Source organism: Geotrypetes seraphini, chromosome 14 (genome assembly GCF_902459505.1).
Source record: "Geotrypetes seraphini chromosome 14, aGeoSer1.1, whole genome shotgun sequence".
Taxonomy (NCBI): domain Eukaryota; kingdom Metazoa; phylum Chordata; class Amphibia; order Gymnophiona; family Dermophiidae; genus Geotrypetes; species Geotrypetes seraphini.
In genome coordinates, this window is record NC_047097.1 from 25,148,784 (window position 1) to 25,167,016 (window position 18,233).

General features: G+C 42.1%; 1 protein-coding gene across 1 annotated transcript in view; it reads left to right on the forward strand.

The window, feature by feature from the left end:
* Nucleotides 1-18,233, forward strand: part of ADAMTSL3 (ADAMTS like 3) — a 366,454-nt gene that overhangs the window by 37,306 nt on the left and 310,915 nt on the right. Inside the window, exon 3 of the mRNA XM_033920055.1 lies at nt 7,070-7,189. Coding sequence (XP_033775946.1) covers nt 7,070-7,189 — 120 coding nt within the window. The remainder of the gene's footprint in view (nt 1-7,069; nt 7,190-18,233) is intronic.

An 18,233-nucleotide genomic window follows, 5' to 3' on the forward strand; every position in this document is an offset into this window, starting at 1 on the left:
GTCACTAGTACCTGGCCAAAACCCAAGGAGTAGCAACATTCTATGCTACCGATCCAGGACAAGCAGAGACTTCCCCCATGTCTTAATAACAGACTATGGACTTTTTTCCTCTAGGAATTTGTCCAAACCTTTCTTAAAACCAGCTATGCTATCCGCTCTTACCACATCCTCTAGCAACGTGTTCCAGAGCTTAACTATTCTCTTGAGTGAAAAAATATTTCCTTCTATTGGTTTAAAAAGTATTTCCCTGTAACTTCATCAAGTGTCCCCTAGTCTATGTAATTTTTGACGGAGTAAAAAATCGATCCTCTTGTACCCGTTCTATTCCACTCAGGATTTTGTAAACTTCGATCGTTTCTCCCCTCAGCCGTCTCTTTTCCAAACTGAAGAGCCCTAACCTTTTTAGTCTTTCCTCATACGAGAGGAGTTCCATCCCCTTTACCATCTTGGGCGCTCTTCTTTGAACCTTTTCTAGCGCCATTATCTTTCTTGAGATAAGGAGACCAATACTCCAGATGAGGTTGCACCATGGAGTGATACAGGGGGCATTATGATATTCTTAGTCTTTTTAACCATCCCTTTTTAAATAATTACTAGCATCCTGTTTCCTTTTGTGGCCGCTCCCGCACATTGGGCGGAAGGTTTCATCGTATTGTCTACTGTGATACCCAGATCCTTTTTTGGGGCGCTTACCCCCAACTTGGACCCTAGCATCCGGTAACTGTGATTCGGGTTATTCTTCCCAATGTGCATCACTTTGCATTTGTCCACATTAAATTTCATCTGCCATTTGGACGCCCAGTCTTCCAATTTCCTAAGGTCCGCCTGAAATTTTTCACAATCCGCTTGCGTTTTAACAACTTTGAACAGTTTAGTGCCATCTGCAAATTGAATCACCTCACTCGTTCCAATTTCCAGATCATTTATAAATAAGTTAAATTGCACCATTCATTTTCTAATTAGAGATTCTAATTAGAAGATGCGCATCATTTCCTGTATCCTAAATCATCATGCATTAAGGCAAATGTAGATTCTTAGCTGATATCCAAATTGGCAGCCAGTTGAGATACCATTATCTGTCGGCCTTCTCTAATCAAGGTATTTGCCCTGTCAGTGCGCACTTGTGTACGCAGTGTTGATAGGCGACCACAATGACCTTCGTCAGTTATACCTGTTCTTCCCGCTTTTTATTTTTGTTGATTCATGGTGCTATGTCCACACTGAGTCAATATTTGACGGTTAATTTGCACAGGTTTCACTCCCTCTGCTCAAAGAAAGCACACTAGTGCACATGATTCTTCAATGGTGCTATCTTGCAGTGGAGCATCCATATTTCTGACCTTGTGGCTGCCACACGACTATAGGCCGAGCACTGCATTGTGCGTGGACGAACTATCCAACAGGCAATCCTAAATAGTATCAACATTCCATACATTCCGATCCAGGTATAACTGTTGAAAAAAAATAGAAACCAAAATACATTTTTGCAGAAAACGTATGGATGTAGCCTAAACTTGAAAGAAAACAAAGACTTTTTTCAATGCAGTTTAGGGAAAAGGCTCTTGTAGGAATTCTTCTGCCTCTTTTCGCACTGGTTCGCTATCATGCAGTAACAGCAGAGCAGCCATGACCCATGTTCAGTGGAAAAAGCTGAATTCCAAAGCTGCTGCTATTATTATTGTTTCTGACTATCGGACTAAAATTAGACCCTGTTTTACGTGTTTAAATTTATACATGCTGCGCATGCTTTCCGGTCACCATTAGGCAGATGTTGATATAGTCCAGAGTGCCTAACTGAACTCTTCCATTGCTGCTGAAATTAGGGCTGACTTTGGGTGGAGGGACAACCGGAGAAATTACCCTGAGCCCTCATGCAGTAGGAAGTCCCAGTGGTCTGGGGGGTCCTCTCCCAATTTATCAGAGTGTGTAGTGCAGTGGTTAGAGCCACAGCCTCACTCCTGACACATATTAAATTTACATACAGTTAACTTGCTGCATTCTGTGGTATCACACACATGGTAGAAACCAAGGCCCTGATTTTATAAAAAGTGCCTGCCCTTAGGCGCCTAGATTGGCGTGCCTAGCTGAACTAGGCACCTAAATTACTGCCACCGCTCTCTTTATCAAGCTGCGCTAGATGTTTTTAGCACAGGCCGGTGGGGTAAGTGCTGCAGCGCTCGGCACTTAGCCCACTGGCCTGCGCTAAAAACCTCTAGAGCAGCTTGATAAAAGGGGGAGGGGGGAGATTAACTGTTTAAATTGGCACTATCAATTGAATGGTGCCATTTAAAAACTAGTTAAAAAATTTACCGGTAGGCGCCATGTAGGCACTTAGCAGCACCTATCTGAAAAGAAGGCATAATTAGGAGCAGCGTTTCAGCATGGATTGAGTTAGGGGGCAGTATTTTAGGCCAAGAAAACCCTGGCCTAAGTTGTAGATGCCTACTAGTGCCTAACTTGATTTAGGAGCCACTAGGCCTGATTTTTACAAATGGCGCCTAAATTTGATTGCCTTGCAGTAGGTGGGATTACCTGATTTTACGGAAGCAAAATCCCGAACCATGGCCTCGCCCCCTCCCCGTTCCACCCCCACCTTGCCCCCTCTCAACCTGCTCACTTGTTCAGGGTGGTGTCGGGAGGACATATGCGCAGGAGTGACACGATGGTGTAACAAGCATGCGCGTGGCATCACTGCATTGTATCTGCTTATGCGCAGATTCCCTCCTGAAGCCGCTCCAAGCTGAAAGCTTTTTGAAACCCAAAGTGCTGGGTTTTGAAAAACTGTCCGGACATATCCTCTAAAAAGAGGACATGTCCGGCTAAATCCAGACCTCTGGTAACCGTAGCAGTCGGTCCCCTTTACAGAATTTGGCCCCCGGTGCTCAGATGTCCATTCATGAATGAAAAAAGTCACTACATCGTAATCACAACTATTATTGTTATGTTGTTCATACAACATTTGATAGAACTCTTCTCAGAGACACGAAGGCAATATGTTCCGCCTTACCACCCAATCATTGCAGTGTTCAAAAAGTGTAACCTTGCTTTAACTATTATATTGCTAGCTACTACAGCTATGCTTGAGCTTATCATCCAAGTAACAAATATTATGATTATGATGTAGTGACTTTTTTCATTCATGCAATATCATTTTAGTCACTCTATTTTAAGTATATTTTGCTTAAATTTATTGCCCCTTCTATATATATTTTGACTCAGATGTCCATTCATGGCTTTACTGTGAGTCTTTCTGCACCTCCCTCCCCCCTTGGTTCTATTCTTTTCTAACCACCGTTGCCTTGCGATTCCCCCCTAATAGTGCTTTTAACAACCTGCTAATTTATTTTTAGCTAAAGCAAACTCTGCGGTAAGGCAGATTGACTAGGCTGCTACCAGAGCTTTACACACTCTCGAGAAATCCAAATAACTTCAGATGTTGAATTTTGAAGGTGTGCTGTTCCATGGCCTGCCCCTTACAAACAGCTGCCTCCTGACCCCAGGCAGAGTCCCAGCTGGAGAGAACAAGCTATGGGTCAGTGTCTGACTTATTTGTGGAAGCTTGTCAGTGGCATGAGCTTCAATCTATTTTCCTATAAAGCATATGATATGAGACTTCATTTTGGCAGAAGCTTAAGTTCTTCAGGGAGGGAGGGAGGGAAGGAGGGAGGGGGGGATCCCAAGACACAACAACTGATTGAAAGATTTTCTTTCTGTATTGTTTTTTGATAATGCTTTTCGTATACCATCTTCATCTTATAGTTTCTTTCAATTTGCCAAGAAAGAAAGTTTAATAGTGCAACAATATACTGTAGAAGCAACGTAAAAACAGATTTCTAAAAAGTCTGCTTCCACTTGAGTATGTTTATGATTTCCCAGTTATGTTTAAGTTGTAGGTCGGAAGCTAATAGCATTAAATTGTCTTAAGTGGACGTAGAATGCCACAGTGATTCCTAATTGTTTCTTGAAACCACAGTCCTTCGGCATTCTGTCTGGTCCAAATAACAAATGAAGTGGAAACTAAGGCTAGCCATGTCACTAGAATTTGGAATCACAAATTCTGTTTAATTCGCAAGTAATGTGCTCTACAGCCTCCTCTCAGAAACGTGCTCATGCCATACACACATGATTACAGGGATGATTTTGCAAGGATTACACGGTGTATGTGCATGCAAAGTGCACATACATGTGCGATTCTATGAAGGGAGAATAATGGGTGTCCATTAGGGAGCAGATCATTGACACCGTGTAGCTGATCACAGCTGCTTTTCGGCATGGTCATCTCCTTAACATGCCTCTCTTAGGCATGATTTATAGCAGGTGTAAAAGCAAGCAAGACTCTGATGACTTAGGTCTGCATTCCCATTACAAAATGCTGCATGTTGAATACGTCTGCTTAGATATTATGCCCCAAACATGTCCCTTTTATACATGCTTTTGAGCCTGCTCCAACCTCGCAAAATGATCTGTCCCCCCACCCTTCGTCATCCCTCACAATGCGGGCCACCATCTGGCTCAGTCGCTCCAAAGCAGCAGCCGCTGCGCCGTCAGAGCTGGGGTCAGCAGAAGGAGCCAGAGCTCTTTCCTGAAACCCTGCTATTAATGCAGCAGCTGACTCGCAAGCTATGCTATTCATAGTGCTTGCTGAGTAGTGACCAATGCTCCCAGGCCATATCTTAAAGGAGCCAGGCATTATTTTGCCTGCCTCTAGAACAGGGCTGCCCAAGTCCGGTCCTCGAGATCTACTGGCAGGCCAGGTTTTCAGGATATCCACAAGATCTACTGGCAGGCCAGGTTTTCAGGATATCCACAATGAATATGCATGAGAGAGATTTGCCTGCACTGCCTTCTTGGTATGCAAATTTTTCTCATGCATGCTTATTGTGGATATCCTAGAAACCGGGCCTGCCAGTAGATCTCGAAGACCGGACTTGGGCAGCCCTGCTCTAGAATATTTCCTCCTTCCTGAAGTCCTCCCTTTGTCAACGGCTCCCTCTAACTTCCCATAGCTCTCTCTCCTATAGGCCTGCTTTGTGAAATTTCTTGAGTATAATGCAGTGGTCTCAAACTCGCGGCCTGGGGGACACATGCGGCCTGCCAGGAACTATTTTGAGGCCCTCGGTATGTTTAGCATAATCACAAAAATAAAATAAAACAGTTTCTTGATCATATGTCTCTTTAGCTATAAATTACAATATTATTATTAAGACTTAGCCAAAAGAAAGATTTATAAACTATAAAGAGTTTTACTTCATGCAAAATTGTCATTTCTTTAATAAGACATTAACTTTTTTATCCTGAGAGCCCTCCAAGTACCTACAAATCCAAAATGTGGCCCTGCAAAGGGTTTGAGTTGGAGACCACTGGTCTAATGAGACAAAGGAAAAAGAATCCCAGTTATTCCAGAGATTCGTAACGGCGGAATAGAAATCACTAATGTAATATAATGTAAGATTACTGCTAGAGGTCATGGCGCCCTTTTGGATCTGATGCCAGCAGGAGCAAGAGCAACTTGATATCTCTCTCACTAGACCAGGGGTCTCAAAGTCCCTCCTTGAGGGCCAAAATCCAGTTGGGTTTTCAGGATTTCCCCAATGAATATGCATGAGATCTATGTGCATGCACTGCTTTCAATGCATATTCATTGGGGAAATCCTGAAAACCCGACTGGATTGCGGCCCTCAAGGAGGGACTTTGAGATCCCTGCACTAGACCCAGAGAAAGGTGGGGGGAGGAGGCCCCTATGTGGGAGACTTTTGGCCTAAATGGGGGTCTTTGGGAACATGGGTATATGATGAGGGCATTCAGAAGTGGAATGGGGGATGCTTTGAGAAGAAGTGGTGGAAGCTTCTGTTTTCTAGGACTAACACAGTTTGATGAATTACATAGGCTCTTTGGCACCTATGTGCCAAAGGGCCTAACTGAAAAGGATTTGTAGATGTGGGTGGTGCGTGGGCAGACCATGAATATGTCTTCCAGTTATGCATATAGCTTTATAAAATACTATATCACTTGATGCATCAAGGTGTACCAACTTACGCCTGCTGTTGATATGGCATAAGATGGCACACCTAAACATGGACATGCCAATGTCGGCTTAACACTAGTATCTTGTAATGGAATCTTGGGACCAAGATGCCACCAAGTCCATGGCATTGGAGAAACTAGACTGAGGCATTGGTTTGTAGAATTGCTGTTGTCGTGCATGAAAATGGTTTATAAACTTCAGTGCTATACCAAGAGCTGTGTGGGAGGTGCAGCTACACAGGGCGCAAATAAGGATGGATGCAAAAATTGCTCCCAGGCCATCATCTCCTCTCATTGGTGTTGGCATAAGGGGGGGAGCATTCAAGCTTATTTTGATATCACTGCATTTAAGTCACTAATTCAATCAGTGGCATTGGGGCATCTAGACTATTGCAATATAGTCTATTTAGCAAGGTTAAAGAAGAATATTTCCAGACTACGACTCAAATAGAACACAGCGTTGAGACTAATCTACGATTTGAAAAAAATATTATGTATCTTCCTTTTATTGCGACCTGCGTTGGCTGCCCATGGAGGCCCGCATCGTCTTCAAATTTGGTTGTATTTTTTTTTTTTTTTTAATAGAATCATAACAGGTCAGGCACCCTCATATCTCTTAGATGTATTCACAGTCCCTAATCCAAAATATTCTCGCAAAGTCCATGCTTTTTTCACTTACCGGTCAATGAAGGCTTGCGAGTTTAAAAGATATCACGAACGTACTCTTGTCATATCAGGCTGCTCTTTGGGATAAAGATTTTAAGCAACTATTCTTATTATCTATGTCATACATGGAGTTGAAGACTTATCTGTTCTCTAGATTTTTGGGTAATTAATTTTCTCCAGAGTTCTATTTGTAATAAAGGTTAATCTTTTGTAAACCGCATAGATCTTTATGGTTAAGCGGTCTATAAGTTGATATTATGTTATGTTATGCCACTGTCCCAGGCACCAACTTTCCTTACCTGAATTATCGTGCCTGCTTTGTGTGTATGAGCACAGATGACTGTCTCTGTTTAATTGTAACTCTCTTGTTCTCTTCAAGAGTGGAGCGGAGCAGAACCAAGGGGTGTACTTCCTTCCTGAATTTGCACTGTCTCCTCAAGGGAGTTTCCTTGAAGACACAACGGGCGAGCAGTTCCTGACTTACCGCTTTGATGATCAGGTCAGTTATCCAGACTGTGCGATGCTTCAAGTAGTAAATGAGAGAAAAGCCACAATGAGTTTGCCTTTTTTTCTCAATATTGGGTGTAGCCTAAGGGAGGAGGGAGATGCTTTAGTTCAGGTGGTGTAGAACTGTGAGTGAGTCAAAACTGTAAAAGGAAGCAAAATTGCTACTTCTGTTTCTGTGGTTTAACTTTTGGTGGGTGGGATGTGTGTGGTATTTTCTACTCCAGTGTCGGGTTGGAGATTGCTGATCTAGAGGTTTGGCAAGAGTTGATTCACAGAGGAACAGATGTGGAGAGACATAATAGGTAGCAAACAGTTTGAAAAGGAAACACAGAAATCAGTTTGCAGTAGAAATCAAACGATGAGTCGGCCCAGCTTAGGAGACTTAGTATTTTTCTGATATACATTGTTCCCCCGCGAATTTGCGAATTGCGGACTCGCTCATTCGCGGTCTGCTCCGACCGCCTCTTCCTGTAGTAAAGTCGGGCTGCACCAATCAGGAGTTGTGTGTCAAACCAGCTCCTTATTGGTGTAGCCCGCCTTTACTACAGGAAGAGGTGGTCGGAGCAGACCGCGAGCGATTTTCTTCACTCGCCAGCGCTCTAGCTGCCCTCTCCTGCCTCCCTTGCCTTTTGACAGGCGAAAAACCTGGAACGGAACCCCCGCGAATTTCAGGGGAGTACTGTACTATGATTTGTTTAGTGTGATCAACAGTACACAGCACTGTACAGAGGCATACTGACAGTCATTTTATTACATGACATTTAGGTTAGTAGGGCAGGAAGGCACCTGTTTGTAGCCTATTTCACAAAGACACTTACCGTGTTTCCCCGAAAATAAGCTGTAGTTGAAGCGCTTAATTTTGGGGTAGGGGAAGGCAAAAAAGTGCACTGCTGATCCCGGGATCTTCCTAAATGCTGCAGCAGACCCTTCCATCTCTCCCTCCCAATGCCAACCGTAAGACAGACATATCATTACCTACTTTCAAAAGGCAGCGTCGCGGTAGCAATCTAAACGGGCTGCTTCGGGCCTTCTCATGTCGGGGCCTTCTCACGTCTGCCGCATCACTGATGACGCCATCCGCAATGTGGCAGGGGAACGTCCCGACGTGAGAAGGCCCGAAGCAGCCCATTTAGATTGCTGCCGCGACGCTGCCTTTTGGAAGTAGGTAATGATACGTCCGTCTCGCGGTCGGCGTGGGGAGGGAGAGATGGAAGGGTCAACATGAGTTTGGCTGCGTGGCAGGGGGGATAGAAAGATGCTTTGGGTTTGTGATTGGGCAGTTTCCCCGAAAATAAGACCTAGTGCATTTTTGGGGCCCAAAAATAATATAAGACAGTGTCTTATTTTCAGGGAAACGTGGTAGCTGTGTCTTTGTAAGATATTAGCACAAATGCTGCAGAAATAATGCGTAGATTATGGGCACTGCTTTGGAGTAGGCCTACATATTAGCCTTATATTTGGCTTAAACAAATGGGAAAACATCACCCGCTTCTACCATAATCTGCACTGGCTACCATTTAAATCCAGAGTCCTATTCAAGTTCGCATGCCTCTGCTACAAAATAGTATTTGGTATATCCCCGAGCTACCTCTACCCACATTTCAATCTATATTACAACAATAAGAACTCCCACAGAATTCATCTGTTCGCCTTCCCCTCCCTAAAACTATGTCATTTCAAAAGGTTCCTTGATAAAACCTTCTCCTTCCAGGTCTTCGCCCACCTTCCCTTCCCCGCCCTTTTCCTCTAATTATTTGCCGGTGCGAGCTGCAGCTCCAACCTGCTCCCTGCGCCGGCCTAGACTCTCCCTCTGAAGTCACTTTCTGGTCGCAGGACCAGGAAGTGACATCAGAGGGTGAGTCGAGGCCGACGCGGGCAGCAGATTGGACATACTGCTCACGCTGGTGAAGTTAGAAAGGTACGTGGGGAAGGGAAGGGGTGCATGCTCACATGGCGGGGGGGGGGGGGCACTACCTGGGCATCTCCCACCCTCACTATGCCACTGCTCATGCCCAAAGTTAGGCATGAAATTTATTTTTATTTAAACATTTATATTCCGCATATCCTGCAATTCTATGCAGAATATAATAAACCATCCACAGAGTAAAGAATACAAATAACCAATTACAACGGTAGCAAACTAATCACGCTAAGAGCACTTTATGCAGAATATTGGTTTAGCACAGATCTTCCTGGTGCCTGATTTTGGGTCCACAACGAGGGAGTTGTGAGGGCAGGATGTCGATAGACCAGCCAAGGGTGTATTGTTCAAAAAATCACTTTATGGATGAATAAGCCGGAATAGCTCAATAGACTCGACACTGGCAGTGCTTTGGCGTCTGTGCCTTTATCAATAATCTGAAGGACCACGTAAAGATAAGATAAAATACAAGTACAACTTAATTACTAACCAAAACATATGGAGCAACAAATGATCAAAACGTACCATGAATGCAGACACAATAAAAGCGTGTTTAAAGACATATGTACAAACATGATAACCAACAAAGCGCATGTATAAGAACATCTGTAAAACATGGCGTGATTGAAAACATGTTTAAAAACATGTAGCAAAAGCTTATACAATCTCCTAAAGGACCTGCTTCCAAGTTTTTCAAGAGTTGCACAGGGCACTCAGACGACGACTGTTTTAAATCAATAAATAGGGTGATTGATCAGTTTCTGGGGAATCACCTTAAAATCAAAGGCTTTCACCCGGGTATATCCTACAGGCAATGTAAATCATAAAACGCACTGTGGGTCCTACCCATAAACATCATTTAAATCACCATATATTTTAGTGCTCAAGTGTATTGTGTAATAAAACTATCAAAACATTTAATATCAGTGTCACTGTGATTCTTTAAAAGTGTAAATCAGATCGCAACGCCAATCAAAAAATGTTGTTTTAACTTATCTTGGAGAAGGTAGCAGCCGTTCAGTCCATTCCGGATGCTTAGCTGAATGCCCTACAGAGAACCCCCCTGTCGCAGAAATCTGGAGCTAGCGGTTCCAGGTAGCAGGTTGAACTTCTGAGCTTGCCCCTGAAGAAGGACACGAAACAGGGGTTCTCTGAGGGCATTCAGCTAAGGCACCCATTCTCCAAGATAAGTTAAAACAACATTTTTTGATTGGCGTTGCGATCTGATTTACACTTTTAAAGAATCACAGTGACACTGATATTAAATGTTTTCATAGTTTTATTACACAGTACACTTGAGCACTAAAATATATGGTGATTTAAATGATGTTTATGGGTAGGACCCACAGTGCGTTTTATGATTTACATTGCCTGTAGGATATACCCGGGTGAAAGCCTTTGATTTTAAGGTAATTCCCCAGAAACTGATCAATCACCCTATTTATTGATTTAAAACAGTCAATTTCTGAGTGCCCTGTGCAAATCTTTAAAAACTTAGGAGATTGTATTGAGTTTTTGGACTCCTTCTTACATTTAAAAGGGTTTTTCTATTTTGCAAAAGCATATACACCAGTGGTCTCAAACTCGCGGCCTGCCAGGTACTATTTTGAGATCCTCGGTATGTTTATCATAATCACAAAAGTAAAATAAAACAGTTTCTCGATCATATGTCTCTTTAGCTATAAATTACAATATTATCATTAAGATTTAGCCAAAAGGAAAGAATTATAAACTATAAAGAGTTTTACTTCATGCAAAATTGCCATTTATTTGATAAGACATTAACTATTTTTTCTGAGGCCCTCCAAGTACCTACAAATCCAAAATGTGGCACTGCAAAGGGTTTGAATTTGAGACCACTGATATACACCAATGCATATAGCAACAGCATGTGAACAGAGGGGAGCTAAAGCTATGAAAAGTGACTACAAGAACATTCCAGAAAACATAAAAATGAATATGAACCATGTAGATGAGGGGCATTAAACAGGTTATATATCATAACGTGATTAGAACAATTAAAAGCACCAATGTAATTCAAATTAAAATGGAGACAAATGCATATAATTACAGAGAGCAGAAAATCTATTTGCACTGTGCATATTTTTAGCATGAACTAATTTCATAAGATGCATTTTACACGCAGAAAAAATGTTTCTAAAATTACCTCCTTAAAGGACAGTCAGTCTAGTCAAGAAAGACAGGCTGCTGAACAAGAAAAACAAACAAGAGGCTTTGATTTATGACAGAAAGAGCGAAGATTTACATTAGCTGAGATTAGATTGAGGAGGTGCAACTTTTAAGAGATATGTGGCATTAATTGTGAGAACTCGGATACTACTGACATGAGGTGAACTCTGCTGATGTTGGCGAGTGGTCTAAAATAAACCTGAGATGTGTATTTGGCTACTTTGGGAGTCTTCTCTCAGCCATGTGTTGCAGAATCTTGTTCAGCTGCCCTATAAACCATATGAGAATTACATACTTCGAGATCTGCTGTGTGTTTTTCTGTGTTGACAATGCATCCTTTTATAAAAGGAACTGAGCAAAGGGTTTCGGCAAATAGCAGAGAACTATTATTGAAAAGGACCATTTGAAATGAAAACATAGCTTGTGCAGCCATCCTATCTGTATTTGCATAGTCAGAATGCCAAACAAATTTTGAACTAAGCATTGCCAGATTGTGTTTAATAATTTGCAAACTGACACATATTTACACTGTTTTCACGATGTATTTTCGACTGGGCAGCAGTGGAAGTCTTGATGGAGCGTCATCAAAGAAAGCAGTCTCGGAACAATTGGCTACATTCTGTGTAAAAAGTTTTTCCACAATGAAGCTTGACTTCATTGGCTATACAGTGAAAAAGGAAGATACGTCTTCCTTTGAGAAGGAAATTGGGGCTCGTTTGGGCTTCTAGCTCAACCAGAACTGGTCTCATTTGCAAATATCCAGGGGGTCGCTTCTAGTTTTTCCACCTTTCTGTCTAGCCAAACCATAGCAGCGATAGTCCTTGGCCAAGCTCCCCCTCTCCCCATCCCGTCTAGTGCTTGTACATCTTGAGTCTGGCCATTAGGTGTCACTATTGCATGATGAATGGGTCTCTCCTTCCTTTCTGTCAAGGGCTGTGAGTGCTATCTCTGCATCATTCTTGGCCCAAGGGATGAAACTGGACTTGGGATTCAAACTAGAGAATGACACGGTGACAAAATTCATCACCGTTCCCGTCCCCGCGGATAACCGCGGGAAACCATCTTCATGTCATTCTTTAAGGAGAGAGGGAAGAATCAGAGTATGAATAGCCACAACCATTGACCCACAAGCTTTGCTCTGAAGAATGCTGGTGTAGAAGGACTGAGGTTGAAATAGACACTAGAAAATGACATGGGATTATTTCTAGCGGTTATCCGCGGGGACGGGAATGGTGATGAATTTTGTCACCGTGTCATTCTCTAATTCAAACCCATACACTTCATTGCCATTAGGCTGGCCCTAAGATGAGTTATTGTAAATTACTTTATAAGTTTAAAACATTTATTATCATTTTGGTCTTAGCAAAAAGGGGGAATTTTACAAGTTTTGATTTTACTTATGGATCATGAGATATTTCAATATTAAGACCCAACGATTAGAATATCTTTTTTAAATGCCACCCATGCTAACTGAAAAACATTTCACAGATTCAGTGATACATATAGTCAGTGACTACCACTAACTAACATTTGGCAGCTGTAGTAGAATCTGGCCCTTTGCGCATTCAAGTTTCAAGTTTATTAAAATTTTGATATAAACGCAATATCAAATATTTTCAATGCGTATAACAATAAAAGCTTTTTTTTGTGGAGGGGTGACAAAATAAAACATTTTATACAGGTAAACATACAATCGATGTACACAATTAATTAGTGATACGTAGGGAAAGAGAGGAGTGAACTACAATTGTTAAAGAAAGTAGAAAAACATTTAAGGAAAAACAACATCAGGAGGGTAATTGAAAATGTTTTACAAATAAAGCTAGGTCTAAAAGTGAAAGGGAGAAGTTGTGACATATATAGATCTGGTTAGGTTTAAGTATTTGAGCCATTGTAGATATCTTGAAAACCAGACTGGATGGATGTATCTTGAGGTCTGAATTGAGAAGCACTGGGGTTAGGCTTATAACACCTGAATCAAGCAGAGCTAGGCAAATCTGGTCCACAAATCCCACAAGTCAATTGAATTCTCAACATAGCCACATTGATTACACTGCGCAACAAATTTTAATTTTTTTTCTGGGACAAGAAGAACATGAGGTTTGCTTTATAGAATTTGACCTCCTGAAAATAGCCTGTTTTCTCCTATCATGTATAGTTTTTGAGCAAATTGCAAATATTTATAGCATGAGAAGTCATAATGTAACGCATTGTGCCGATTTAACTAAGAAGCAAAACCCTGATACAAAATCAACAATTTAATCTCAACTGTGCTGATGAAGCTTGAAAAGTGCTGATGATGCAATATACCGCATTGCTGATGATGCAACAGGCCTACAGAGAACTGTATATTCCAGCTCTGCCTCTTCACTCATAATAATTTAATTATATAGCACATTATTGCATCATCATTAAAATTAATACTTTAGCTTAAAAATGTAATTTGAGGCAAACTATTTTAATATTTCAGTGATTGCTACAACAGTTACTCCAAGCATTAGAAAATATAGCAAAAATGTTAATTTTTGCATTGTAATGCTCTTTTGCCCAAAATCAGAGGGTTATATCGAAAAAGTAAGGTCAGTTTTGAATTCAGTGACCCCAAATCACTATAGAACACCCACTACAATTCATGCCCCCAAACCTCTGTTTCACAGTGTAACCAGAGCTGGTATTGTAACATCATAATGCCTCATTCCACCAATAAGAGCCAACCTCATCAGTGATGTCACAATGGCTTGATTGTCATTTACTTGGCTCACTTTTGCTACATTTTGATTTCTAGAGTGGTGCAGTGTTGAAGCTACAGCCTCAGCAACCCCAAATCACTATAGAACACCCACTACAATTCATGCCCCAAAACCTCTGTTTCACAGTGTAACCGGAGCTGGTATTGTGACATCATAATGCCTCATTCCACCAATAAGAGCCAACCTCATCAGTGATGTCACAATGGCTGTTTACTTGCCTCACTTTTGCTACATTTTGATTTCCAGAGTGGTGCAGTGTTGAAGCTACAGCCTCAGCAACCCCAAATCACTATAGAACGCCCACTACAATTCATGCCCCAAAATCTCTGGTGCACAGTGTTATTCATTCGTATTCTTTTGCTTGTGCTGCCTCCATTCTATGCAAATACATCTTGTGCATATTCAGTGTAGATATCCTGAAAACTGAACCGGCCTGTGGCATTTATTCGCCTAGAATATTTTGATATGTTAGCTAAAGTCCAGCCAGATGGGATACATTTTAGATTAAGCCACTGGGAAATATAGTAATTTATAAAACAGGAAAATACAGCTGGAGTGCATCGTCGATTTAATCAAAGTCCTCTGGAACATACAGAAACAGATCATGCTTTGAATCAGAACAGCTGAAGGTAATTAACGCACTCCAGAATTTGTTACATTTGTGTTTGTTTACTGGAACCGCTAACAGGGCACTCGCTACAAGTCGGGTCCTCAGGTGCCACGAGCTAGTGAATAACGGAATGTTACTGCAATTTAAGTACAGTGGTGACGGAGAGCCAGGAAACTGGCAATGGAGAGGTTAAATCACAGAGCTGCAGATGGAAAGATGGTTATTTGTTGACATTCGGGAATAAAAATAATCACATCTGGGCTGAAGCAGATCCCACATCTGTCAGCACTGGTGAGGTCTTATTGAGGTTTTTGGGAGGCTGTGCACTTGGGCCTGGAAAGGGAGGGAAATTAACTGATTATTGCTGCTACTGGGGGGAGGCCGATAGGGCTAGATTCACTAAGCAAACCAATCGTGTGCTGATCAGTTTGCAAGCCCCTTTACGACCTGATTTCCCTCCGATCCGATTCAATAACCTCTCCTGCGATCTGCTTCCGATGCGTGCATGCAAATGAGGGGGAAACGGCATGCAAATAGGCAGGGACGTGATTCACCAAACAGATTTGGGACACCGATTGTGCTGTCCGTTCAAGAGAAGAAGCGACTACATTCATGATGGAACATGTGAGCCCACCAAACCTCCCCAAAACCCTACTATATTGCCATATAGGTGCCACCTACAGCCATAAGGGCTATTGAGTTGTAGACAGGTTGATATAGTGGGTTTTGGGGGATTTGTGGTGAGATGTTTATGTGGTACCCTTTTGTGAAGTTCACAGCAGTGGCCTGTAAAGTGCCCTACTGCTCTTTTGCCATGTTTGGGTGGCCAATCCATCACAATGTTGGCCCCTACCAGGTACAAAAGGTCTTGTTCTGGACGTTTCAGACTTGGGACAAATTTTTGATTGAGAATGTGGTATAAAAATAGACGTCGTGGCGGTCTGGATGATCAAACATCTTGACGTATAGCTAGACGATTTTTGAAAAAAAATTTATTTTGGCCATAATTTTTGAGAATGGACATTTTGCTGCTGCCAACTTTGGGTGACTAATGCCCTACGTCCAAACCGGACTTAGACGCTTCTTTTGATTATGCCCCTCCACACCATTAGTGATACCTCCAGTAAATGCCCTGTGATCAGTGATTCTTTGGTGTGGGAAGTGATACATGGCCTAATGCTGGTACCATGGAGATTGGAGGGGTCAGAGTGGTTTGGGTGATGCTCTTAGGTGGTACATGTTTTCAGTGTGGATTTGGTTTTTGATTGGTGGGAGAAGGGAGCTGGGTGTACTTTGCCACAAATATGTTTTTATTTGGTCAGCAACTACAGCCACCTCTTAATTAACAAAAATCTATAAAAGGAAAACAAAGAAAAAAACTGAAAATGTATAAGAACATAAGACTTGCCGCTGCTAGATCAGACCAGTGGTCCATCGTGCCCATGCGGCGGTCCTTAGGTCAAAGACCAGTGCCCTATTTGAGTCTAGCCTTACCTGCGTATGTTCTGTTCCAGTAGGAACTTTTCCAACCTTTTCTTGAATCCCTGAAGGGTGCTTTCCCCTATAACAGCCTCCAGAAGAGTGTTCCAGATTTCTGCCACTCTCTGGGTGAAGAAGAACTTCCTTACGTATGTATGGAATCTTTTCTTTTCTAACTTTAGCGAGTGCACTCTCGTTCTCTTCATCTTGGAGAGGGTGAACAATCTCTTTGTTTACTAAGTCTATTCCCTTCAGTATCTTGAATGTTTCGATCATGTCCCCTTTCAGTCTCTTCTTTTCAAGGGAGAAGAGGCCCAGTTTCTCTAGCCTCTCATTGTACGGCAACTCCTCCAGTCCCTTAACCATTTTTGTCACTCTTCTCTGGACCCTTTTAAGTAGTACTATGTCCTTTTTCATGTACAGCGACCAGTGTTGCACTCAGTATTCCAGGTGGGAGCATACCATGGCCCATTAAAACGGCATGATAACCTTCTTGGATCTCTTTGTGATCCCTTTCTTAATCATTCCTAGCATTTTGTTTTCCCTTTTTGCTGCTGCCGTACATTGCGCGGGACGGTTTCATTGACTAGTTTACAAGTACTCCCAAGTCTCTTTTCTGGGGGCTCTCTCCGAGTATAGCACTGGACATCTTGTTTTCATGCATATGATTTCTGTTACCGACATGCATCACCTTGCACTTATCCACATTGAACCTCATTTGCCATTTCGCGGCCCATTCCTCTAGTGTGTTTGTCTCAACGTAGGTCTTTGCAATCCTTCTGTGTCCTCACTACTCTGAATAACTTTGTATCATCTGCAAATTTAATCACCTCACTCATGCCAATTTCTAGGTAATTTATAAATATGTTGAAGAGCACAAGCCCGAGCACCAAACCCTGCGGCACGCCACTTGTGATGTTTTTCCAGTCGGAGTATTGTCCATTTACCCCCCCACTCTCTGTTTCCTATCTGCCAACATGTTTTTAATCCACGTGAGTATATCACCCTCGATTCCGTGGCTCGCAATTTTTTGAAGTAGACGTTCATGCGGGACCTTGTCGAATGCCTTCTGAAAACCTGGGTCACCCTTGTCTATCTGCCTATTTACTCCCTCGAAGAAGTGCAGTAAGTTTATCAAGCAAGATCTTCCTTTGCTGAAGCCGTGCTGGCTGGTCCTCATCAGATTGTGTCCGTCAAGGTGATCAATGAAGTGGTCCTTTATCAGCACCTGTACCATCTTTCCCGGTACCGAGGTCAGACTCGCCGGTCTGTAGTTTCCCGGATCTCCCCTCGAACCTTTCTTGAAGATTGGCGTAACATTTGCAAATGACAAACTAAACAAGATTAGATTTTTTTAATTTTTTTTTTTAATCCTATACATCCCTAGAAATCATTGTTTTGCATCTATTCCTCGTGATTAAGGATTAGTTTTTGTGTTCACGTCAGACTCGGAAAATTTCAGTTTCTTATGTCTTTTTGGCTGTAGTTTGTAATTTTTTTTTTTCCCTTAGCTGTGAGCCAGTTCCTGTCTGAGTAAGTATGAGCCAGTTTTATCTGGACGCCTCATTCCTTTGCTAGCAAGTAATCTGCTTAAATGAAACTGTTACATTACTTAAATATTCTAAATGTCTTTATTAGCTAAAAAGATAAATTCATCATCAGACAAGAAGACAAGTAAACATGAAGTTGAACAAACTTTACTTGGGTCTTGTTGTGCCACATTGTTCACAAACCTTTCTTTATATCGCATAGTGAATTCTGCTCTCTTTTTTTTTTTTTATGTCTGGCGAGAGAGCTCAATCCGGATTCCAAACAATATTGTTCTAAACCTTTCAGAAGCTTAGTCACCGGTGGTGGAGAGGGAGTGAGATGAACAAACTTCCTTTACCGTCTTGCTGCTTAAACGGATCAACTTCACGTTTAGGAGAGGATTAATCAAGGCAGAATCTCTCAAAACTGTAGGGTAGATGACCATGTAGCTTGCTTTTGTAATCTGTGAAAGCCAAGATGCAGGCTGAATCCCACAAACGCTGGGGGGGGGAAGTGAGTAATTCCCTTCACAGCTGAGTGAAACTGGAGCATCCAC